The 26227-nt window shown below is 48.2% G+C and overlaps 1 protein-coding gene and 1 long non-coding RNA gene across 2 annotated transcripts in view; both read left to right on the forward strand.

The window, feature by feature from the left end:
- MNT (MAX network transcriptional repressor) overlaps window positions 1–24516 on the forward strand; it is a 44906-nt gene extending 20390 nt beyond the window's left edge. Inside the window, exons 5-6 of the mRNA XM_075168215.1 lie at window positions 21231–21423; window positions 23052–24516. Coding sequence (XP_075024316.1) covers window positions 21231–21423; window positions 23052–23767 — 909 coding nt within the window. The 3' untranslated portion in view covers window positions 23768–24516. The remainder of the gene's footprint in view (window positions 1–21230; window positions 21424–23051) is intronic.
- Window positions 12–6578, forward strand: LOC142090419 (uncharacterized). The gene is made up of 2 exons (XR_012676525.1): window positions 12–3453; window positions 3997–6578. It is a non-coding gene; the product is annotated as an uncharacterized LOC142090419 (long non-coding RNA).
- Window positions 24517–26227: the final 1711 nt, after the last annotated feature.

Raw genomic sequence — 26227 nt, forward strand, 5'->3', positions numbered from 1 at the left:
ACGTATAGCGTTCGGGTTACTGTTGGCTGTCATTGTATAGCACTCTATCTACTGAAAACGGAGAACGGTGCTAACTGTGCTTAAAGCAGGTTACTTATCTTTTTCCTGTAGTGCAAAGGAAAAAGGGGAGAGAAAAACTCCCATTCCTCCTTCTCCTCCCTTGCGAGCGTAGTCATTTATAAACTCCAGATTTCCAGAACATTGGATCTTCTAGGAACACTTGCTTCATGCAGTCTCCTTATACTAGAAGTTCCTAGTTAACCACAAGTCATCCATACTAGCAGTGGTGATGCAGTGAACAGATAATTCAGATGATCTTAAAGAGGGACATCCAGGCTGTATAAACTTAGGCTGCTCCTTTTTGGACTACGGGGAATTTTAATCCATATTTTGAGGAGGTTTTCTGTTTGCTTAACCAAAACAGACAAACTTCCATGAAGGTTTTGAATGTCTCAAGTTTTTGATGAGATGGAGATGTAAGTACAGGTCGTTTGCTTGGAGGCAGGGAGAGAGCGGAATCTGGGATTGCAGCGGAAAGCTCTAGGTGGACGGGGTGCCAAGAATGAGTCTGGGAGAAAGTAAAGATAAGATTCAGTTGTGGTGTTTGCAGGTTGAGTGAAGTAAGTATTTGCTTATTTAATATTTGTAAAAGTGGTTAATGGTAGCACAAAATAAATTCTTAGAGATGTCCTCTGTGACTGTGAATAGCATGTAATGCAATTAAAATTCATCTGGAAAGTGGAAGAGTTGCTAAATTTATAGTGCAAATGAAGCGAGCTAATAGACCTCACATTTTGGCTGGAATAAAGGGTGCTGAGGACTGTTCACAATGGGTTTTTCCACAGTAAAGCATCATCTTTTTTCCTCACTTTCTTCCCATTTTCCTCAGTCTCTCTCAAATACCACTTCATTCCTGTGTTCACAAGTACTGGACATTGATTACTTACATCAACTTTACTTGGAGCGTCAGTAATTACTCATCACCTTTCAGAGTTAGAGCAGCTCAGCCCTTCTCATTAGTCTTCACCGGCGACTTCCCTTGGAGAGCCTTTGGTTGGGGCAAATTCTAATGGTACCCAGCCACTGGAGGATGGCAGACAAAAGGAAAAAATCCATGTTGCTTAAAAAGGTCATTTTTGGAGATGTGGTTGTGTTGCAGCCTAATGGGCATTACAAAAGATCTGAGCCTCTCATTTGATTTCAGGCAGGCTGGTGTCGGTAGAGATGAGCTTCCATTAGCAGTAAGGGAGACGGAGCGATCTGATCGCCTGCTCTCGCGTTCAGGAGCGGAGTCCGGGGTCGGGATGTCACGAAGGGAGTTGTTTCTGGTGTGGTAGCTGACGCTCTGTGAATATTGATACAGGTGCAGACCTATGCGTGAGCAGACTCTGCTCTCTGGCAGCATTTTTATTCTGTGCTTTTGGAAGACAGCTTAAAATTCTCTTTGAGGATGTCGGTGGGGATGTTGGTCTGGATCTGTTGTGAAATGTTTTGAGGCTTAAGACGCAATGCAGTTTTGTGCTACCTACAAGCATATGTACCAGCAGCTCCGTAAATTGCTAGTAATTAAACTCTCGTCACGTCCTCTTAGGAAGCGTAAACCACTTTTATGATGGTCCAGAAGGTATTTACAGATTCAGAACCATGTTTTGTTTCCTTTAGGTTTCTGCCACTCAGGGTCCATTTCAGTGCTGCCTCTGAATTGCTCTTCCCAGCATGGATCCATTCTGGGAATTAGAGTGGCTGGGATCAGGTCCGTCGACCCGACTACTCTGGTGTGCCTGTGCTGTTCTGTGTGCCCAGCATCTGGGGCTGAAGAGGGTCTCAGGGTGGTGTAGTTGCAGTGTATTTAATCATTCTGTGAAATGAAAATGCAGAAGTTCTGACAGTTAACGTCGCAATATTTGCATCCCGGTGTCAGGGACCGTCACACCGTAGGTCGCTGTATCTGCACAGCTCCGGTTTACCTGCTGCGCTGCCTGTGTGCACCACAGACGTGGCTTGCAGGAGAAATTGTTGAGGAGACTCCTCAGATGTGTGGTGCCGGTGTCTCAGAAACTCCCTGGTTGCCCGCGTTCCCTCTGGGATGGCTTCGGGGAGTGTGCAGGGAGCAGCCCTCGACTTCTCCCACCAGTTTCAGTGCAGAGAAATTGAACTCTCTTGTCCAAATGTCTCTCTTGTCCAAATGTCTCTCTTGTCCAAATGTCTCTCCAGCTTCCCTCTTGCAGGTGGCGTTAAGGGTAATGGACCTGGTTTTCTGGTGGACAGGCGGGGTCGGGGCAGTGAGCCGGGTGGGAGGGGAGGCGGGGGGGCAGGCGGCTGGGAGCCGTAAGCCGCAGGTGGGGCGCAGGAGGTGTGTGCAGGAGCAGAACCCGACTAAAGCCCCGAGGCTGCGGGCGCAGCAGCAGCTTCCCTGCCAGGAGTCTGCCTGGAGCGCTGCAAAGGAGAGCTGCCCCGTCACCTGTGACAGCCCGAGGGTGGCCGCAGCTCTGGGATGGGGCCAGCCCGCACATTGCTGCGTCCATCCGCCTGTCTGTCTGTCCGTCAGTGGGGCGGCGCTGGGCTGGCGCTGGCAGCAGGGAGGAGGCGGGTCGGTCGGCTGGCCTGTAGCCAGGCGCTTGCCGGCCATGGCGGCGAAGGTCACGGCGACCTCGGGCCCGTCCCGGCCGCCCACCCTCCGCTCGGGCCAGGAGCTCCCGTGCCAGCGTCCACCTCCACGTGTGCAGCGAGCACATGGCGAGCGCCAGCCCCCGCGTGGCAGGACTGCTCCCCCGGGGCGGCCGGCGAGCGAGCTGGCGGGCTGCGCGGCCATGCCTGACCCAGCACCGGCAGCGGGGCCAGCTTGCCGCCCCACGGGTGGCGGACACAGCATGGCCGTGCCGCTTGTGTAACCTCCTCGCTGGCACGGCGTCTGCTGCTCGCAGCGCCTCGCCTTCTCCTCCTCTCGCGGCTCGGTGAGAGCGTCTCTGGCGGCTGCTCGCTCGAGTTTGCAAGCGGCAGGGAGTATCCCGAAAGCAGAGTGTTTTCCTTGGCAGCGGCTTTGCCGTGGGTCTACGCCTGAATCACGGGATGCAGTTGCGCTAAAAATTTGAGCGCTCTGTTTATTTGCCTGGAAAAAACAATTATTAGAAATCTGATTTGAATTTTCAGAGCTCAGAATTAATTTTTTTTTTTTTAATTCAGTTTGAATTTAGCTTCAGTCTGTCTCAACAAAAATAGTGTGCATCTGTGTGGGGATGGGATGAACCACCTGCAGATGACGCTTGCCTCTCCCCAGGGGTTACAGAGAGCATAGGTGGGGCTGCGGACTGGGCTGGGACACCTCTTACCTGCCAAGGCAGGGTGAGATGAATCCCAGCCTAATCTGCAGACAGAAGCACAGAGTTGGTCATGATTACAAGAAAAACCAAAAGAAACATCGCCTTCTTGGCAGCAAATCACACAGCAGACTTGGTGTGTTTCACTTGACAGGTTTGGTGCTTACCTCTCTCTTGAAAAGAGAACAGGGGAATTGTACAAAAGAGATTTAAAAGTAAAACCTTTTATTCTCAATATAACAAAGTAGTTTTTCACTAAAGGGGGAAAAAAACACTAAAAAACCAAACCCAAATGAGTCTTGCAGAGGAGGAGTGCAGCATGCCAGCCCTGAAGCTCTGCTTAGCTGATGATCTGTGCCCGCGAGGAGTATGACAGTGCACTAATTGTTGCAACCTCTCTTCCTGCAAAATCCTTTTTCCCCATTCCAGCTGGAACTTCTTAGAAACAGGCTGTTTGTTTCCTTGGCTGGATTTAAATATTTGTATCTGCATCAAATCAGATAAGTCAGAAAGTTAAATTCCGAACTTCCCATGGAGCTGTCATTTTAATTTATCCTTAGAGTTGGACTTGTGCTCTGCAACAGTAAATTAGAATCTCTGCAATTAAACACACTGTTGCACAAAGGAAATTAGGCTAAACGCAGCTGGAAGTTAATAATCCTTTTAAATGGTGATTCAGTTTTAGGCGGTGTAGGCTGTTGTGCCGTGGCTCTTGGCTGAGGGAGTTGTCCCTGCGGGTCACGGCAGCGGGGTGGGCTCCGGTCCCGAGCGGCAGAGCCTGTGACGAAGCACATTTGTTACACGGGCCCACCTCACCCTTCATTCTTCGCTTTCCTCCCTGCAAAACATGAGTGAAAATGCTGGAGGCCTCTGGAAAGTTTCTAAGATGCATGAAGTGATGTGGAAAAAAAAGCAGCGGGAAGAAAATGCTGTTTGCTTTGAGAGAGCAGAGCCGCGTCCCCTCGGCTAGGGCAGGCCAGCACCCGCCACCGAAGCGGCGTCCCCCAGCAGAGAGCCGCAGGACAAGCCTGTCATCTCGCCGGACAGCCACGCTGTGAGAGGGGATTGCACCGCGCTTCACTTGTGCGGGAGGAGGTGCTGTGGGGTGGCCAGGGAGCGGAGCTCTGCGCAGAAGACGTCAGGCAGTTCATGGCCAGGACGTCCGTGCAGCTGGGTGTTTTGATTTGATTCTCTTTGAAGGATTGCCTGCCCCCTAGGAAATGTTGTAATCATCTTAGTTGGAAGCTAATTGAAGCCCTTAAGCAAGACTGTTTTCTCTTCTGTGTTCTCAAACTGTGCCTGTCACTATGGTACCTGAACACCTTCCAGTTTCAGGGGTTATTTTCTGTTGCATATTTAGTGTAAGACGACATCCAGGCGATTTGATCACCAGGTGACATTGGAACAGCCAAAATGAGACAGCTCGTGAGCAGGACAGCCGCAGCCTGGCAGATTTCAGATCACACTGCAAGTCCTGCTTGTTTGCCAGTTTTCCCACTACAACCAGAGTCAAGTGCTGACTAAATAATAACGTGCTTACAAAATACTAGACAAAGCTGAGCTTCCCAGGGCGTGCAAGAGGCACAGAGTAAAATCCTTTGAAGTTTGCAAAGCAGGGCACCACTGTGATCCAGACTGCTGCATGTGCTGCTTAGATACTTGCAGAAGTATTGGCGGGGCGATGTTCTGTGATGATAGATGTTGGGCCTTAGTCCTACAGAGGAGTATTTGCTCTGTTTAAGAAACCAACTTTCCTTACAAATTCATAGAAGTCATTTACCAGTCCTCCTTGCTGCTTGTAGTGTTAGAGATAGAAAATAGCTGACAGATTGGTCATTTTATAAATCATTTATGGCCTCAGGAAGGGGCAGGAAGGGTAGAATTTCTTTCCGCCCCAGGAGCTGGGGTTGGCATCGTACCCTACATCCCGCTGACTTGACGAGTATTGGAGCAAAGCCACTGACTGACACTAGCTGAAAACTTGCTTCTTGGGCCATGCCTGTAGTCTTCCCAGGAATCACCAGATAAATTTTTGTTGCAAACCAATCTTTTGATTTTCCTGGTTGTATGCGCTTAGGGAAATGTATGAATGAGTGGCAAAGCCATTTAAAAATCACAAGACTGCTTGTGTGAACAGGATGCAGGCCTCTTGCTGTCACTTGAACTGTAGACCAGCTAGCCAGAGAAGTATTTTACCAAAGTAAAATAGCCTTCATCTTCATGATGGAAATCTTCCCCTTCCAAGGCTGGGACAGGTGCCGGGCTGCAGCTCCCTCCCGGCTCCTCGCAGTGAGTGGAAGCAACACCTTACAGTTTCCGTGGTCTGATGCCTTTCTCAGGAAAAATATTCCTGCTAAAAAAAAGTGTTCATGCTAAAAAAAAATCGTGTGCTGGACTCAAGGTAATTGACATCTCTTTAGATTCCCAAGTAAATCACTGCATTGTTCATTTTGAGGGAAGTGTGCCTAATTTCCTCATCTGATTACAAATGCGGGCTTCCTCAGCTGAACTGGCTTCACGTGGCCGTGCTGTGGCCTCAGCCGACCTGCTGGCTAGGTCACTGCTGTCCAGATCGATGTTATTTTCCTTTGTCATATGTAACTGCTTTAGACTGAAGTTAAAGCAAGGACAGAAGTTCATAGGTCTCAGATAGTTGTCAGATGGAAAGAAAAATAGTAGTTCAGCAAACTCAAACCATGGGCGCGGGTATAAAATAGGCATTAAGGGAGAAGTGATTATCCTAGGTGGGAGAGTGGGCTCTATCCCTTTGTAAACAAAAAACCATAATTCTGCAATAGGGGACATGCCTACATCAGTCATTATGCTTCGATGCGGGAGACTTGTTTCAGTTTTTCACCATTAGCATGTTGGTTATTTTGACTTCCCTTGTGTCTGCTTCCTCCTTTGTCACCGCTGTTTGCAGCGGGTGCTCTTCTGCCACCTCTCCTATCCGTATGGTATGTTCTTAACAGCCTCCGAGAGCACAGGATGCTGTGTGAGACAAACAGTAAATTACGGAGCTGATTCCTGACCTCCTGCCAGGAGTAGAAATCCATCGTGAACTGACTTACCTGTGCTCGTCAGTAATGCTAATTGTTTATATGAGATGTTTAAATTGTTTATCCTCACCTAGTCTGTCTTGGCTTTTGAAACTGCCTGAAGCAACACGCTGTGCACCTAAAAATGGTGCAGCTTCCCATCTATGCCAACAATAAACAACAAAATTGACTCCCTCAAGGGCAGAATGTATACAAAGTACCATCCAAGGATGCCTAAATAGTGCATGTAAAAAATCCCTTGTGCTGTCCTTTTTAAGCTGAGCTTGTGGACATGTGAACAGACCAGATACTGTTTTCACATTTGTTAAATTTTCCTGTTAATAACCACAGCATCTCTTCTTATTTTGGTTTGGTTTTACTTACTGGTCGCTTCATCAGTGCCTGAACGCAGGAATTCATCCCTGTCTAGGGTAGAGGACCAGAACAAGACCAGAGGATTTTTAAAGTCCCATGGTAATGCTTAAGTTAGGGTTTAGGTGTTGCGTAAGTAGAGGACACTGCAAACGTGCCGGTTCCTGATGCAGAGAGATACTGTACCACAGGCAGAAACCCCGCACATCTGACGGTAGCATTTGGTGTTGTATAAAGAGTAGGGCTCATTCACATTCAAGGACTGTAGTGGATTATTGATCAAAATGCGTAAGCCAGGCTGTGGTGCTGAATCCAATTAAGTTTCCCACCTTTAAAAGTATAGCTGCAACTGTTATTTTTTTATTCTGTGCCAGCTACTAGGTGAATATACTTACCTTCTGTAAAACTTGCCTAGTAAGAAGTGGGTCCATTAGTACTTTCAGTGCCTCCTTCATGTGAACAGCACTCACGTGCCAAGCAGTGCTTCTTGTTCTTGTTTACCTGACTTGATCAATTGAGTCTATCTTGTCTAATTAGCCTGAATTTTATTGCCAAAAATAAAGGCTTCCAGCAACAATAGATTGTGGTCATGCAACATGGTGTCATCTGTAGATTTCAGAAAGTGATGAGAAATAAGACCTTTAAAAATAGTGTTTAGTAAAGTAAAGCAAGTTGGAACCTGCTTAAAAATGTGAAACAGGTAAGAATTAGGATGTAGGGCTGATCTTCCACTGGAGTCAGCAGGGGTTGTTCATGCACAGCAAGTGCAGGGTCTAGTTCCTGCCCTTAATGGAGTCATTGAAGAATTGATTTTAGCTTCAGAGGCATGACATCGGGCTACATCGATATGGGAGATGGGGTGCTCAACCTGAGAAGCCAGGGGATGCTCGGAGAGCTGCCAGTCCCTTGGCACTCAGTGTGCCAATCTGAGCCGGACAGACAGAGTTTCCACTGTCAGGCATGTTTTAATAGCTTCCGGCGTGTAGCCTGGGACTGTGCTTAGCATGCAGTAGTGCTGACATCGTTTTCCTTTTGGATAACTTGCACGGTCATTGAGTTGAAGAAACGTGGATTCCTTTCTTGAATCAGAGAGTTTGGTACTCGCGCTGGCACATCCGCCAAAACTGATGCGGGCTCCGAGGCAGCTGCGGACGTCTCAAATTAAATCCTCTGCCATCCCTCCCCAGCTGCAGCGTGATCTGCCTGAAGGGAGGCTCCATCCAGAGAGCAATCAGTGGATTTTTATTTGCAGGAGTGGCCACAAAACGTGTCATGCAATTGAGTGTTTAAAAATGCCCAGGATTTGAACCTTGTTGAGTGAGTGGAAGCTGTTTCTTAACCTTTGCCAAAAAGGGTGGTGATTTTTTTTAACAGTGTCTCGCTTGTGACGAGAGTTTGGAAAGGGTAAACAGAATTATAAGTCTTGTATGTGTTTTTTTAATTGTTAGAGAATCTACATCTATCATACTGCTGTCATTTAAGTAGTAGTTTAAAGAAGCACTCAAGGTGGTAAAAACCAAAACAACCTGTAAGTGGAGCACAGCACAGGGTTTCAAAACGATGGTTGTGTTGTAGCCTGTTCGGGTGCCGTTGCTCGTACTGGTTGTCATCTGCTGTCAGAGAGCGGGCACGGGAGAGAAGAGAGTGCACATGACATGATGAAAGTAGTGATAATTACAGCTTGATTGCATGGGCTTTATTTTATGTGTAATATTGCAGAAGCCACCTACCTTTTAAAACAAGTCAAAACCCCCAAACAAACAAAAAACCCCACTGACATCATAACTGTTCGGTTTGTTTTGTGTTTTTGCTCTTCCCCAAGAGCCTGATGGGGAAGAGGGCAGGGGCCCTGTGGCACAAGTTACGAGGGTAGTTTGGATTCCTGTTCTTGTTAGCAGTAGCAAAGGTGTGTGTTGATACTCTTTAAAATTACAGTGAAGTAGTTACTGACCAATCAAAATTACAAATAGTTGCAAGAAAACAGTAATCATTGTGTGTGCCTAAGGGCAGCAGAGTTCAGCCCATGTTACACAAAGCCTTGCAGTTGTAGATGTCGGTGGCAGCCTTGCTAGACATCGTCAACTACAAAATAATAAATGAGGGGATTTTGAAACTGTCAGTTGTACAGCAGCAGGAAGTTGGTATCAGCTTAATCTCCTGTTGTCGTGTCGGTGTTACTCTGATGTGATAGAAATACTGATAAAGCATGCTTTGGAGGATGTGGAAATACGAGTAAGATTTTTACAAGGCTCCCTGTCTCAGCTGTGATTTATCAAAAATTAATAGTGACTCTGATCCTGCCTGTGCCTTGGACTTGCCCTGCCAATTCTTGTGGTTTTATCCAAACACTTTTCTCTGTGCAGCAGTGACTTCTTTTTTGTCTCTGTTCACTGTCACTGTGGGGAGGATAGTGAAGCTGGGTGACCTGGTGAAACAGTGAAGCTGCTTCTGCACAGGATGTTAACATGTGTGTCAAATAAACGAACGAGAAAAAATGGATTAATTTTTTTCCAATTTCTTTTTCTTTTATCTATCTTACTCATCTTTTACATCATTATGAGTTAAAATAGTATATCAAGTTTAGGTTTAGAATGACCCTTTCACTGTGGACTTCTTACTGTTTTCTTAAATCCCTCTTGGTGACATACTGTTCATTCAGGGACAGCCAGTATAGCACCCACAGGAGAAAATACAGTTCACAGCCTGATACTGAGGGTGTCAGGTAGGGACTGTTGGTCCTGTCATGCTGAATAACGAGGCTGCTCAGGTCAATTTGAGACAGCATTTAAGGAAAATAATGTCTTTGAAAATTATGACTCTGGTGGAAAGAGGAAGGTAGATGGCAGGTGACCTTTGTCCCGTACAAAGTAGGTGCGAGTTGGGTGCCATTTGTTGGGCAGACACCTGATTATTCACTGTATTTGTATTTTAGGAAAACAGGAACTGGCTCCCTGAGCGCGGTTGGTCATTTTCCTGCAGCAGTAGAAAGAACAACTTTTATTTCGCTCCTCTTCCTAAAAGGCCGAGATCTTTGAGAGGGAAGTATCTCTAAAAGAAGATTGATTTCATTCTGCAAACATTCTGCAGTGATGTTAATGCTGCGCAGGTTGGGTGGGTTTGCAGAAAGCTGGTAGATTCTTGCTATATTCTGCTCTTTCAGAGTAGTGTGTGTCGTGATCCAGAGCTCATCGTCCCCAGCAGCTGGCACCTTCCTGTCACTTCATATTTAAGAATTTCTTGGGGCTTTACCTACTCTAAGGCAGTCTCTCAGCCCAGTGGGCTGCGCTGTACCGTGCAGAGGAGCTTCAGCCTTGGGACCACCTTCATGAGCAGCGGCGGGGAGGCTGAGTGCAGGCACGGTGGGCGCCGCAGCTGCCGCGCCAGCCGGCGCTTGCGGCCCTCAACCCTTTAGTGTGGAGGCAAAGATTTTCACTGAGGTGCACGGCTTTGATTCATGGCCTTGCACAGGTGCCGGAGTCGGTTTGTATTTAACAGCTGGGTTTTCTGTCCTCCTGCTGCTGCCGTGGCCGTAACAATAAGGGATGGAGGTCGAGAGAAATCCTCTGGTGACCCAGATCTGCTCCGTGGGCCGTAGGTGGAGCCATCGGGATGTGAGTAACCGGCACTGACCTCCTTACAAGGATGGAGAAACAGGGAAGAGAGGTGGTGTGGGAGGATCAGCATCCTTCTCTGAGTCACCAGGACTTCAGCCTCCCAGACCCACTGCTGCGGTGTGCGTGCAGTGGGGTGGTGGTCCTCTTCTGCTGGGGACGGAGGTTCTCTCAGAGCTCACGGTTGTTGGGACTGCCAAAACTGTGTTTGGGAGGTGTGCTCCTCTCCCAGGTGAAGCCCTCAGCTACCCACTCCCCTGGGCAGCCGCTCAAAGCCTCAGCAGGGTTTGCGTTCTGATGCACAGCTCACTGGTGCGGCTTGCCCGTTGGCTGAGCCAGATTTGTAGGAATATGAACAAAGGGAGCGCCGTACCCGGGACCCATCCAAAACTCTGCTTTGCCTTCCCCAGCAGCCGCTGTGAGATGCCTCCAAGAAAAATACAAGAATACTGCAGCAAGCAGATGTAGCGGTAATGTGTCTCCACATTAATCTCCTCCTCATCTCTAGCAGTAAGAGATCTGGCTGTAGCTCTAAAGCGTAACTGCTTGTTGCCCGCCAGAACTGCTGTCTGTACATCGTCACGTAGGCTCAGGAAAGGCTTGCAAGGGTCCCGCATCCAGCAGTTGTCGTTAATGATAATCGCTCGTTGAAATGCAGCTTGCTTTATTTTTGCTTGCAGAAAATTATTACACTTATACCAGAGATACGTTTCCCATAATAATAATAATAATTATTATTCCCAATTATCCATTCGGATAATTTTCCGAATAACAAACACCACAGTATTTCGGGGTATTTCGGGCATCCAGAATCCATTAGCATAATTGAAAATGTCTCACTTATTTCCTGAATGACAGAGATCGTTAAAAAAAATAAAATTAAAAAAAGGAAAACACACAACCAAACTTAACAGCTAGTTATTGCAAATAATACTTTTTTTTTTTTTAACATTGGATTTCCCTTAACCTTGAAAGTCATATCAAGGAATAAAACAGATCTGCTAAACTGGTAGAAGTCAGCATGGTTTTGGTGATTGGCCCTGGGCATGGCTATGCAGTTCCCTGGTTTGTGTTTGTACTGTGTGTTCTAGTCATTTGCTGCCTTTTTTTTGCTTTTTCTCAACTTATTCTTTGTCTTCCTGATTTGGATTCTTCTTACCCTCTACCCTAGTAACTGTACTTTGTCCAGAGAGCGGTGCTTCAGGAGGCTGGGTCCTCTTAGATCTGCAAGGCCAGTGCAAATAGCCATGTTTCAGCTGTATTTTTGTTCTAGAGATTATGGCCCAATGTCTTTCTTTTATCAGGAGTCTTAAGTGCTAACAATGTGCAAATAATAAATGTAAATAACAATGCATGTTCTCATTTTCCCGTGATTTCTCTGCTCCAGGCAGATTTCCTATCCTCTGAAGTATTTCTATCTAGATACTCATATCTGCCCTTGCAACTAGATTGAACAGTGGTGGGCGCTCAAAAATGCGATGATGACAAGCCCCTGCCCAGCACACTTGTACTTGCAGAAAAGCTGGTGCAGCCTCTGCAGCAAACGACTTGCTCGTTTCCTGAAGTCACCGTGCTTGCTGCATGCGTGTGAGGGTGAAGTCACCTCCCAGAATATAACAGCCCTCTTTGGCTGCCTTCCTTCTCCGGGGTTAAACACATGGACGAGCTGGGTCACGAGGCTGCTGGCAAATGACCCGTCGGGTCTGTGAGTCCTGCGGGCAGGCCTGCACCCTCACACCACGCTGCAGATTGCCTCATCTCCTTCGAAGGATCTACAGCCGTGCATGGGATCGGATCGGCCTGCTGCAGGGTGCTGGCGATTAGACCTGCGAGTAGCATGGGTTGGTCTCTCTTTCACCTTGCAAGTTTTGTTTTGGTTTTGGTGCTTGTGTAAAGTGTTGGCTTTGAGGGCTTAGGAGGCTGAAATCAGTGCGCGAACAGGGCTAGCCTAAAGTCCTCGTTCCGCTCCTCCCCTCCCTCAACACGCAAGCTGTCACTTCTCGCAAGTGTCAGTTCCGCTGAGAGCTGGTCACTGCGGGACCCCTCCCCACGTTTCCCCAGCGCTGAGCACTTCGCGTTAACATCTCGGAGCTTTGCGTCGAGTCCGTCGTGATTTTACGTTGTATCTGGGGAAAGCGAGATCGTAATCCTATCCTGAGCAAAGGCTCTCGGGAAAACCCACGAGACGCTGCTGCAGTACAGACTGTCTGGGTGTAGCTGCACGTGGGTGATTTTAGTGGGGCGGCGTGCGGGGAGCGCGGAGCGGCAGCTACGTCAGTCACTGCGGTGGTACTGTTGTGCCGCGACCTGTATTTTCCCGTCGGTGGTACCAGGCTAGTGCATCCGGCACCGCTGCGGGATTTCATCTCCAAGAGCCAGCTGAATGAAGCAGTTACCATGGAAACCATGGCTTTGGTTCCCATGGCAACCAGCCGGGGTTTCACACAAGCAGAAGGAGAGGTACCACTGTTATCTCTGATGGCCTGATCCTGCCCAGTGTTGCTTTCCACAGACTGGGGGGCCTGTTGGCATCGGCAGGAGCTCGGGGCCAGGAGGTCCCGGAGGTCCAGGGTGCAGGAGCGGGTCCTTTGCAGGCAGGCTCCCGTGGGTGCCGTCACCTTTGCTAGCGCAAAGCTGCTGCTGGTGTGCACGCTCGCTGCAGAGGCTGGGGACGCCGGCCTGATGCCGTGGGGGAACCGGCTCTCGGTTTTCCTGCTTTCGTGGGCTCTCCTTCATTGCAGCTGGTTGGGTTGGGTTGAGTTGGGGCAAGCGATTTCTTTAGATGCTGGGCTTTAAACAAACTGCTCATCGTACCTGAAGAACTTCATAGAAAATTTAGCATGAATCAAAGTCGGAATGCCGAAAACTGAGATACCTAATGCAGAACCCCGAAGTACTACAGGTGAATGTGACACCTCTGCCAACAGAGTCTTGGGGGCTTGGGGTTTGGGGACTGCGCATTCCTCAGCACCCCACTGTCTTCTGATGTTTCTGGTTGCAACATTTGTGGAGACAGGCTGGGGGACTACTTGTGCTGTAGTTCTGTTGCACCATGGCAGTCCCTGCAAGGATAAGATCCTTTTCTTAGGATTTAGCTTTTTTTCCATTATATATAGGAATCAAAACTCCGTACGGCAGTGGAAAGCCTGACCGGCTGGGTCGGGTCTATGCTGAATCGCATGGAGGTCCTGCAGGTGGGATTGCTGCTCGGGGACCTCCCTGGCCCAGCAGCTCCTGGTTTGCTGCAGCGGCTGCGATCCCAGTAGCAAGGAGTTAAAGAATCTGGCTCAAAATTGCAAATCACTTTCATGATTGCTCATTGATGAGGAATTTTTAATCAGTGAATGCCATGTAATAGAACACAACAGCTGAAATATGCTTTTGGAAAAGCTCGTAATTGAAAGTGTGTTTTTAAATTGCTAATATAATGTTTATAAGGGGAGCTTTTTAATATGACCTTTTAAACCTCACTGATGCCAACTACAAGGCTAACATTCTTGAGGCAAGCGCAGAGAAAGCATTGGGGGCATAATTTTCAATCTTGACATAAGAATAAGCAATTTAATTACAGCCAGCTATAAAATGGAAAATTCTTTACAGTGATAAATGACTGTTGCTGTGTAGTGACAACAGTAGTTTGTGTCTGGTTTGTTTACCAAATAATAGCAAGTGGGATGCTCACAAGGACCAAATAGCAGCTCTGAAACAGCGAGAAGAATGGGCACAAAGGAGCTAAATGTTACAACTGGTGTTGCATCGGGTGTTTGCTGTCACTGCAGTTGTGCTGGTCTTGCTTTAATAATCCATGTGGGTAAAGGCTGCTTTGAAGCTGACAGCTACGTGTAAAGGAGGAAAATCAGATACTCATGGGGAGCAAAAGCAAACCCACATACGGATTTTAATTTGATCACTGGTGTTTAAATAAAAGATGAAGGGACTCTTCACCACTGCCCTTGCTTCCTTGTCACCGTTTCCACCTGCCTGTGGGATCAGCAGCCGCTCCGCGCAGTGCGGATGGCGACTGCACTGGAGAGGGTCACGGGCAGAACTGGGTCCCAGGCCCTTGGTCCTCTGCAGGCATTGCCAAGCAAAGGGCTTGCTCTCAGCTTCAAACTCAGGCGTGTTTTCCGTGGGACCACTCTTGTACTTTATATTACACACACGCTGAAGTGTGTGGCTGCACAGTTAAAGCACCTTTTAAATACGGCCTTCGTGTTCAAAATTGTTCTTGCAGGGATACTGATCCCTGCAACAAACGATTACTGTGCACTTTATTTGGCCTCAGCTCCCTATTTCGTGTGAGGTTAGGAGTTAAATTGCGAGAACTGTAAATGTTTGGAGTGAAATGATCAACTCGTTTTCACCAGAGCTAGCAGCTGATATGCAGAACTTCCCAACCGCCAAAAGCCATGGGTGGATTCACATGAAAATGAGGAAATCCATGATTTCTTCCTGTGGTAGATCAGCTTCCCCCACATCAGGGTCAGGGTTTACTGGCTCTTTTGAGTGATGCTCTTGTGGAATTTTTTTAAGTGCATAGAAGTGAAAAATATATCAGTTTTAAAGTTGTAGCTTCTGTAGCTTCCTTACACTGCAGAGTAAAAGTTGCCTGGGCAACCAAGGCTTCCAATTTCTTAACATTAAAAAAAGAAATCCTACAATCATTGCTGCACAAACATAAGGAGAAGAGTCTGTGCTGAAGTTTGTTCCTTGGAAAAGAGCAGTCTTGGGGGGTGCGCGTCTGTTGAGCTGGTGGAAGTCATGCTGCCTCCTTAGGTACACGTGGGTTGTGCTCAAATCAAGTCTCACTGGCTTTGGGTTGTGAGATCCCCGCTGCTTTGTGCAGAACAGAGAACCAAAACTGCAGATGCTACACTTTGCCTTCCCCAGGGGTCTGCAGCTCCCAGTGCCGATCCATCCTCACCACTCTCCGAGGCAGGTGGGAAAACAGAAAAGCACATAACTTCAGTGACTTTTCCACCACGAAGAAGCAGGATCAGTATTTCATGAACCAAGCGAAGCAGTTTGCACCAGGCAGCTGCAGGCATGATTCTGTCTGTGTGCTGCCTCTCTGGTTAAACACAGACGCGTGGGGTGTAGGTGCAGAAGAAGGAAAGGGTGTTGGGGCTGATCTGACCGGCTCCGTCAGGTTGGTGAACGCTTCCCAAACTGCAGCGTTGCACTGCGTGCGAGGGGGGCCTGTGCACGGTGAGAGCCTGGGCAGTGGGAGCGCCCGCCCGCGCAGCAGGCTTTCTCTTCGCACTTTCCCTGGATGCGCACAGATCCTCATACTCGCCAGGAACTAAGCCCATGACATACGGTCAAGCATAAAACTCATAAAGCACATAACTGCCTATCAGGAGGAAACTCAGCTGGATTTTTTTTTTAATTGTTTCACATTCAGATAATTCAAAGTCAGATAAACTTTGAAATCACACAGATTTTCATTTCTCCTATCATCTCCCAGCCCGAAGCTGCAGCAGATACCGAAGGGAGGGTGGCAGAGGGTTTTAACAACAACATTTGAAGTCTATCTGCAAGGTCAGCCCTGGAATAGGGATTCCAAGCCTGGACACAGGGCTTGCCAACCATGGGCTCCTGCTAAACCACAGCTGCCCTCGAGCCCATTTTGCCTCTGCAAGTGCTTGTCCTCTCACCCTGGGTAAAGGGACTGCTGCAGTGAGAAAGGAGTCTGCTGGTCGTCCTGTGATGCCGGGTGCTTGTTGAGCTGCTTGGTGTGCGGCAGGAATTTTTGGTCAATTGATTACAATTACAGGGTTGGGGTGGTTTGTTTTTTTTAATACTGTAGTGTTTCAGATTCAGCTTAACCTTGGGAGGAGGGATTCCAGCTACCTCGGTTACATCTGCCAGTATCGGCAATGGCAAAGGTGCGTTTTGGTGAGTCCTCTTGCCTGCCTGCTGGTTTCCTGCTCTGACAGGCAAAGCTGTTTGCTTTGAACTCTGCTCAGGATTTCTCACCTTTTGGTGCAACCATCCTTAAAGTAGTGACTTCCAGGAGTCTGGGGGACTCCAGACCTGTCCCCTGCTGCAGGGACCATGTCCTGAGAGAAACAGCAAGACAGTGCGAAGGAAGGCAGCATCTTCTGGGGAGGGAATTCAGGAACAAGGGTTTGAGTCTTCAGTCCTGGGTCAAATCTGGGGCTGTGTGTCCTTCAGGATCTTGGCAGACAGCTTAACGTCATCCCAGGTACCAGCACTTTATCAGAGCCCTCACCGTTGCCGTTCCCACAGTTCCCAGTTCCCAGTAGGAGCGGCGGCCAGGGATGTGGGTCGGATGGCAGTTGCCGACCTGCAGCTGTCCCGGACATACATGCCTCTGCCTTAGTGAAACTTCAGACCTTGAAAGACAGGTGGTCGGGCATTTGTATGAATTCCTTGTATTGAAATTTCATTCTTAATTAGTTATTTTGTTGTATGTTGTTTCAGGGTTCCCTCTGCCTGTTTCAACTCTAGCCTTACGTGCCAATTCTGTTGGAAGATCCCAAACATTTGCGTTGGTGAAAGGAGTGTCTATGTAGTTGCTTCTTACTTTAAAACTGCTGTGACTTTTTTTTTTAAATATTGTGTAGGATCCATTGTGATACTGCTGCTGTTGTAAGAAATTCCTGTTTTAGAAACAATGTACTGGAGACCGGTGCGTGTCTCTAAAGGTGTTTTCCATTTGGGAGTAGGTAGGCGAGCAAAGTGAGAATGACTAAGGTTTGGCTGTTGCTGTGGTCTTTCTACTGACTGACAGGAAAACCTGGCACCTGACGTGGGCAGGATGATTTGCAGAAAATAACCTGTCGCCAGGCAGGTGCTAGACAGCGGTCTGTCCAAGGTGCTGCCGGTGATGCTGGTCAGAGAGGACACAGGGAGACGTGCACCCACCCTCTTCATACCGGCCGCCAGTGGGAAGAAGTACAAAGGCAAGGGGGTCCCTACTCCTGTCCCCTCTCCAGCAGGTTCCTGCGGGAGATGAGTGCCTGCTGCTGCACCAGGGCCGGCGGGTCGGGGTCGGGTCTGTTCCTGCTCCCAGGCTCACCTTCAAACGCAGGGCATGCACGCACGCAGCCCCCTGCTGCGCCCTGCGAGGCCGGTGCCCGCAGAGAGTGGGGCAGTGCTCGCAGGGGAGCTGCTGGAGAGGGAGGAAGGCTCTGGCTAATCACACCGAGTTCATTATTAGGCCAAGTAGCAGCTCAGCCAGGAGATCCGTCTTTACCAAGCGAGCCATAGTGAATTGCATCCTAGAATAGTTTTTGAAAGATTATCGGTGCCAGCAGAGACTCCAGCCCATCTGCTCCTCCAGCCTCCCCAGCAGCTTCCCTTGGAGTGCACCCAGCCTGCGAGCACGCTGGCGGGGGGGGGCGTTTGCAGGAGCCCCGAGAGGAGTGTGCGGTCGCGGTGAGTGGCTGCCGGGAGCTGGCACCCCGTCAAGCCGTTTCCCAGCACGGGGAGGGCTGGGGCTGCTGGCAGCGCAGAGGGAGGCAGAGCCCGCGGGGCCGGGCTTGGAGCAGCGCCATGTCCCCAAGCCTGGGCTGGAGGAGTGGAGCACCCGGAGAGCGACAGAGCGAGCTCCCTGGCCCCGCTCGCTGGGAGACTCGTCCTGGGACTTGCTACGGGTTTGCCTGCCTTTTCAGTAATTAAAAGTTCGTAACTAATTACCAGCTGCTCTGCCTGTACCTTATAGTCGTGCTTTCCCCTGGTGCTAGGAGTCTTCTTTTGCAGCAGGGAAGGAAGCCAAATCTGCTTGAATATGCTTGTGCTGTGCACGATACGGGTGCTGAGGCTGCCTGGATTTCTTTCTTACACTTCCCGGAAAGCTGTGTTACTGTGTTCTGTCCTTCCATTATCGTGCCCTGTGAGTAACTGCATGGAGAATGTGCTGGGAGAGAAACGCTGCAGAGCTGCGGGCTCGTGTCTGAACGCAGTGATTTTAGTCTCAGGCTTTCTCCTACTTGCTTCTTTCCTGGTTAGAGACTGAAGAGGAAGATGTTCGGACGAGTTCTCTTCTTCCATATTTAAACCTGAGCACAGAAGCGTGCACCTTCCTCATTGCCTTAGCTTTGCCCTCTGTGTTGACCTACATCCCACAAGGAAATCAAAGCACACATGCAGCACGACTGTGTTTTCTGGGTCAGGCAAAGTGCTTCGGCCGCCCTCAGTAGGATAAGAGACTTTAAAACTAGCATATGGATTTTTCAGCCATGTATGGATCTAAACGCCATCTCGGGGCTAGGAGTGAGTGCTGGTGCAGAGCCAGGACTCCGGGAGTCCCCGTCCCCGCTTACCTGCCTCTCCTGCACCCAGAGACCTTCCCTGCCGCGGACACCCTCTGTCCCAGTAACTCCTGTCACTGCTGTAGGCTACAGGTCTGCTGGGGTTCCCAGTATAAAACTTTGGTATTGAGGAGCTGGCATATCCACTGCCTGCTTATGGTTTAAAAAGCAGCGAGAGGGACAGCACTGCCCCCTTTGCCTGAAAACTGTCCATTCCGAGAGGCTTTTAGCTGATCTAAAGCCAGCTGTGCCAGGAGGCAAAGCATAAGCCTCGTTGAAAGGAGTTATCTCCATTACCACATCTGGAATGATTGTGCCCTGCTAATACGCATTGTTTGGCCATTTTAAAAATACTTCCTTTTTTTTGTTATTATCAGGACAAAGGTGCCCTTTTTTTTTTTTTTTTTAAATTTAATTTTCTATAAGAAGAATGCAGGAGCTACTCTAGTCATTGTGTTGGCTTAGGCTGAATTAAAAGCCTGGCTGAACAGGCTTTAAAGTTATTCCCAGCTAATTTTTGAGATAAAAGATGAGCAGAACCATTGAAACGCATGAGGTCAGGTTCTGATTGCAGCTGTCGTGGAGGACTTGAGAGGGAAATAAGGAGCACGTATTCAGAAGATCATGAGTCTGATCCTCTGCCGCTCTGCTAAGTGTAAGCTTTGCTTTTAAATTCGGTGCTTGCCAGCAGTGAGTGAAAAAGCATCCATGCAGGCTCTGTATAGCTGGTATTTTCAGAAGTGTGTATGTGATTTAGATTCCCAATGGCGAAACTTAACTTTAGAAAATGAACAGGCTATACGTGGTTTTGCAGATTTCACTTACTTTGTCTCTTTTATGCTTACAGTAAGTGCTGACCTGGGCTAGGGGACAGGTTCTCTGTCCTGTTACTATCCAGTGCTACACTACTGGCTTAAAAATCTCATAAAACAGTACCTTTTGTGAAGATCAGCTGCTGTTCTTCTGCTGCACTGCTCAATAATTTATCCCCATCAGATCCATGTGGTTTATATTTCCCATTAATAGTACTGGGTAGTGTTTAGCATTTTTGTGTACTGTGCTGACTGACGCAGCATCTCTTCCCTTCCCTGCCGATGAAAGTATCAGATTTCTAATGCTGAGTGGACATCAGCAGAAGAGGAGAACATATATTGTTCCTTCGCATTTGACTTCAGGATTTCCCCCGTGATGCAGGGTATTGTCGGCTCTTAGCTGTCTCTTCTAGGGCAGGAGCTCTTGGTGTGGTGTGTGTTGCTCAGAAGCTAATTAGTACTTGTGCTTTTTCTTTTCTTCTGACCATGTGAAAGTTCCCTCTGTCTCCATGATTTATGTGCTGGTTACAGAAATGCACCATGATTTTGTGTAGACATTCTTGGGCTTGTGTGCCCAAAGCTTGTCTTTTTTCCCCAACTCCTGTCAGTTTGTTTAGCAAAAGATACTATCTCTTCCTATGCACCTTGTCTTTGAAATACTTCAATGTCTGTGGTTTTATCTTCCCGCATAAGAGCAGAGTTTTCTGCACGAGGTTTCTGTCTTCGTGCAAGGGTGTGGGGTTTTTTCCACTTTTCTCAAGCCATGGGCTAGCAGTCCGTTGCTGTGCAGGAACACTGGTCTCCCTTTCCTTAGGGATTCTTGGGAATAGATACATGTAGTAAAAGCTCCATAGCCCCACTCGCCGAGTGGCTAACTGACAGTGGTCTCGTGTCCTCTCGCCTGGCGATCGGAGGGAACTGCACCCATTTCCCTCCCTTTGCACCTCCCCACCAGCCTGTGCTGAGCCCTAATCCCCCTCAAGTATTTCACGAGGCAGGTTGGGAGCTGAGCACTGACCCCTGTCACTCTACACTGATGTTGAAGTGCAAGAAGGAGCTCCCTTGGACTGAAACAGAAGAGAGGAGTGAACAGAGAGCCCAGGTGCATGTTGCTGCACCTCCAACAGATACCTGTCTGGGCCGTCGGACAGTCTGCTTCATGGTCCACGAGCGCTCTGCATCCACGAGTCGTTTTTTGGTTCTTTCTTGCTAGCGTTTGCACACATGTACCGTCAGTGTCCTGTGTTTAGCTTAGGAAGTCAGCAGGGTGGAAGTGCTGTGCTGGGAAGGGTCTGGCTTCCACGCTACAGGTACGAGTCATAGTCATAGTTCAGTGCTCTTGGTTCTTAATTTTTTAGTTTTGTTGGGAAGGTTAGAGACAAAGAGGAAGAATGCAGGAAGAAGATTTCATTTTCTGTCTTTAGAGTGGCAGAAATACTTTTTTTTCAGAGAGAAGCCCTTACAACTTTTCCTGAGGAGTTCTAGGCTTTAAATTTACCCCTGGAGTTGAAGGGACTCACACCTGACATGGTTGAGATTTACTTTTTGGAGGCTCGTCAGTTTTCCTTCAGAAGGCAGAAAGCGGTTGGCCAAAGTAACCCTCTAGGTTTTTGTGACCAGCTCTCGTCCTTTCCCTTTCTGCCTGAATTTGAAAGGCATAAGTATCTGAACACGTTTTACACCAGCATAACTGGTAATTAAAGAAAACCAGCTATGGACGTGGGAGTGACCAGATGATATTTGTATAGATGGTATTTGTCTTTGTTCTCCTTTTATTTCCTCTTCTTCCTTCTGTCTTTAGACTTTAAAGAGAAAGGAAAAAGAATATGAACATGAGATGGAGCGGCTGGCAAGAGAGAAGATTGCTACCCAGCAGCGACTGGCAGAATTGAAGAACGAGTTGAGCCAGTGGATGGACATCTTGGAGATCGACAGAATTATTCGACAGACAGTTCAGCCAGAGGATGACCAGGCATCTACCTCGACAGCATCAGGTACCCATAATTACTGTCGTCTTGTGATCATCACTGTATGTCACTGACACAGTTATGTAGTGGTGGTGGGGATCTTCATTTAGCACCATCAAGGTTTCTTTGCATTCAGAATAAAGTAAAAGGTTTTCAAGTGTTTTGTAATCATTGATGTTGGCCTAATAATACACTGCCGCTTGTGTAAAGTAGACTGAAAATCGTCCATTAACATTAGGTAGATTCAAAGCGCAGATTTGTGCATTCAATCTGCTGATACCTCACATGGAGCTCCCTGCTTTCAAAACTTAGTTTTCCTCTTGCACAAATACGCATTCCTGCTCGTTAGAACTGAGTGATGTATGAGCATCCTGATGTATTTGTGCGTGGATGTGGGAGGGTGTTCAGCCATGTAGAGAAGAAGGAATTGGTACAGGAAGGATCACCAGAGCATTTGAACAACTTAATGAGCCTTCACGTTGTGTGAAAAGGATTCACAGTGAAGATGAAACAATACTAACGAATATCTGGCGTGCTATTCCCAGTAAGAAGTTGTTGTGAAATAGGAGAGTGCATGCTTTTCTCCATACCAGTGATCTGCAGCGGGAAGAATAGGCAGTCCATGGATGTACAGTGCTTTGCTGTCCAGAGATGGGGAGGCTGTAGCAGTCCGTAACCATTTGCAGCAGTTTCTTCAAATTTGCTCTTGGCACTGCAGGCAGACGATACAGCGGGTTCCAGGAAGGGAAAACCTGAGCTTTCTAGTTCATTCAGGCTTGTATCGGGCTCATCACCTTTGAACATACTCGCAGACTCCGAGTGTAGGCTGATGGAAGTTGAGAGTAGCAGTGCTTTGTCAATAGAGTGTCAGCCGTTCACCTCTCCAGCCGGCCTCTACTGAAAATGATCGCTTCAAGCTACTACTAACCACAGAGCTTGCAAAAGGGAAGTGTCTTCCCTGGTTTTCCTGCTGCTTCTGTATCTTCCGAGATTTTTAATCTCTACTGCATGGCTGGCTTTAGTGCAAGGTGCCGTGCTCGTCTTCCTGATCTCCGCAGGGTCAGCATGTTCCTGCATTGCTTCATTAGTTAGTGGACTGGACAAGAGTCCGTTTTCCAGAACCAGACGAGGAACTTGCTGCCATGTTTCTCCATGGCTGTTTCCTGCCTGCTCTGGGAGCAGAAGGGGTGGTACCGGTCGGTGGAACAACTGGACAGGAAAGGAAACCCTGTTCTTCTTGCCAGAAGGAGCCCTCCTCAGCCCAGACGGAGTTCAGCCCAGGTGCTCTCCGTCTGCCTCTGCTCACGTTGCTTCCTGTGCCTGCCGAGCGAGATCTCTCAGCCTGTGAGCACCCCTCCCTAGCTGGGGCTTCGAGCTGGTCACGCCTGCCTGGCTCCGGGTCCTTGGCCCACAGGCAGGGAGGAGAGGGGTGTGCTGCCCCACTGGGGCTTGGTGGAGCCTGCCGTGCCGTGCCGTGCCGTGCCGTGCCGTGCCGTGCCGTGCCGTGCCGTGCCGTGCGATCCTGCCTGCCCATAGTTCAGTGACTCCTCCTGCTGCCATCTCTTCCACCTGTGCTGCCTTTTAGGGAGGCTGGTTAGTCCAGTTGGTGCTCTGCTTTCTTTTTTATGGGAGTTTCTTCCTTTCGTTTTTTCCAGAGGGTGAAGACAACATGGATGAAGACATGGAAGATGACAGGCCAGTGAACTCATTACCAAAACTAACCCAGCGCCAGCACCCAGAGCTCCTGAAAGCCGTCCCTCCAAACGCTGCTTCCCACCACCCGGCGGTTCTGCCTCAGCACCTGTCCATCCAGCAGAAACAGACCCCAGCCCACGCACAGCCTCCCATCCAGACACAAGCACTGGTCCAGCCGCAGGCGATCGTCCCTGCACAGACTCACATCGTGGCGGCTTCGACAGTGCAATCGACTGTTATTGCCCACACCGCCACTACCCACGCTTCGGTCATTCAGACTGTCAACCACGTGATTCAGGGTCCACAGACCAAGCACATTGCTCACATTGCACCTTCCACGTCCAGCCCTGTGCAACTTACCACTGCTGCTCAGCCTATCGGCCACATCACTGTGCACCCAGCCACCATCAACCACATGGCCCACCTCGGCCAGCAGCTGCCCATCTACCCTCAGCCCGTGGCCGTCAGCCAGCCCGTGGTGAGCCATATTGCTCACACGATCTCGCACCAGCAAGTGAATGGAACCACAAACCTTGGCCAGCAAGCGGTGATGGCCAAGCCTGCTGTAGGAACCCAAGTTGTCCATCACCCGCAGTTAGTTGGGCAAACGGTCCTAAATCCGGTGACTATGGTAACCATGCCATCATTCCCAGTGAGCACACTGAAGCTGGCCTAGAGGGGATCGTCCGACGGCGAGGTCTTTGTTGGGAACCTTTCCTAAACTCCATACATTCCAACCACGTCCGACTCCGCGGGAGGGAAGTGCAGAAAACGCCGAACGGCAGGACGCCGGGCTGGGCTGTCCTCAGCCGCCCAGTAACCAACCTGCCGCTGGCAGCGAGAGACGGGGCCTCTCTGCACTTGAATTTTGCTAATCTGAGAAAACTTCAAAGACAGTTGTTCATGGTGATTTTTTTTCCTTTTATGTGTAATCAGTGAAATATGGATATGATGTTCTTAAGACTTTAATTTTCCCCTTTTATGTGTTGCTTCTTTGTAGAATAAAAATTGCTGATCTCTTTATTGAGACATTGCGTAGAATGGGAAAAAAAATCATAGAAGTCTATATTTATATATATGTGTGTATGTGTGTGTATATATATGTATATACATATATATATAAATATAACATTTGAAGAAGGCCTTTTGTAAGGTTGATTATTTTGCAGGATTATTAGACAAAATTCATTTTTGGAGGAAGAAGACAGAGTGTCCTCTCTAAACAAGAAACTTTAAGATAGATGGTTTGGTGGACCAGGGTACATATACAGTGACAAAAAAAAAAAAGAGTTAAACCATGTTAAAGGTATTTCCCGTCAATATATTACATTTCAAAAAACCATCTAAAATCACTGTGACTTGTTATGGCATTTTAAGGAAATTCTCTGTCCTGTCTAATAAAAGGAAAAAGAATACACAACCGGACTTCATTTGTTGCAGTTTTATAAATTACTTGATTTTTATAGCTATGTCAAAAAAATAATGTTTTTTATTATTTTAATGGTTGACAATGTTTTCTTTGGATGGTTTTTTGGGGGGTTTGGTTTTTGTTTTGGCTTAGTTTTGCTGATGCAATAATTGATTTTGCAGATCTCTGTGCATGGCACTCCCCCTTTCAGGATTCTTCGTGCCAGTCCCAAGCCCCCAGGTTTCTTGGGTTCGTTTTTGTCTTGCAGAGGCAGATACTTTGTGCTGACAACTCGCAATATGTTTATCTGGCCTGATAGAGCGGAACCTGGGACAAGACGACCAACAGAAATTAAGTAGATTTGCTGCATGGGTTACTTTCCTTTGTTAGTTTGTTCCTGAACTGACGACGTTTTAGTGTGGGAGTCGGTGGATTAGAAAAGGGATAAATGTGCATGTGGTATCTTCCAAAGTGCAAGCAGTTTTGACATCTTTTTTTCTTTGGGGGAAATAAAAACCTAGTCTTGTGTAGGGTAACGGTATATTCCAGGAGATCAGTATGTATAACTCATGTCTTACAGACTACAGTGAGACGTGCACCAAAGAACAACCCCTCATCCTAAGTGACCCTCTTGTCCATCCTTTCTGGTGGTTAGGTCAGATCTTGCTGAGGTCAATGGCAAACTCCCCGGAGTCACGAGAGGAGAGATATTGTTTGACTCTGCGGGTACTTGCCCGCTTGCCTGGGAGGTTGATTAGGACATGTTTCATTGCTGACTGAATATTCTGGTCCTTGCACCGTTTTGTGTGTAGTACTGGTATTAATGATCTCTTTTCCGTCTTCCTCTCTTTTTAAAAACAAATGCTCCGCAGTCCTTAATGCAGGCAAAATTCCTGCTGTAGCCAGCGGACGCTTTCCGTGGGGCAGGATGGGAGGATGGTCCCTGCTGGCATCTGACCAGGTACGCTTTGGAAGTGACACCCGTTCAGACGAGGAGGTAAGGCGGGCAGTCACACCTTCACTGTGCTGGCTGGCTACATCTAGTTTTGGGTCGAGCTCTTCCACCAGAAAATGTGATCCATAGTCTGCCCAAAATGCCTGTTGACTCCAGCAGGACTTTGACCTGGTTGTGGACTGCTGTGAACAGTGGCAGAGGTTTAATTAAGAAAACTTGCCAGTTCCATACCGTCCATGCTATGATTGAAACTGTGCTGGAGGCAAGAGTAATTACTGCAAACAGAGATCAAGCGTGATTGTGCCTTCTGAGCAGACATGGCTGAGAATTGCATTAAATCTGTTCATAAAGCCCTGGGTTGCTCCATAGTTAACACTTTTTTTTTCCCTTGCGTCCTTGAGTCCAGGAAACTCTTGCCCGTGTTGCTAGCACAGTTTCTACAGCAGAACGGACAAATCTTTAAGGATTCCTTATCCTTAAACCACATTTAAACAGATCGTTTGTTCTCACTTCTAGTGCACCGTTAGCACTGTGGGGTTAGCAGAATTGCCAGGGCTTTATCATCTCCTTGTACATGTGGGTGCTTTCGCAAGGACGTTGTGTTCTGTGTGCCAGTATTTCAGAGATCAGCGTAAGATATCAGGACAGTTGCTCCTCATCAGAAACTCTTAAAACTGAGTATTTGCAGAAGGGTCATCTCCCTTCTTAGGAGGAACCACGTGGCTTTGCCTTCTGTAGCTGCGTTAGGAGGGGGAGGAAGCATCTTTCTGCCT

This window comes from Calonectris borealis, chromosome 19, assembly GCF_964195595.1.
Source record: "Calonectris borealis chromosome 19, bCalBor7.hap1.2, whole genome shotgun sequence".
Lineage (NCBI taxonomy): Eukaryota > Metazoa > Chordata > Aves > Procellariiformes > Procellariidae > Calonectris > Calonectris borealis.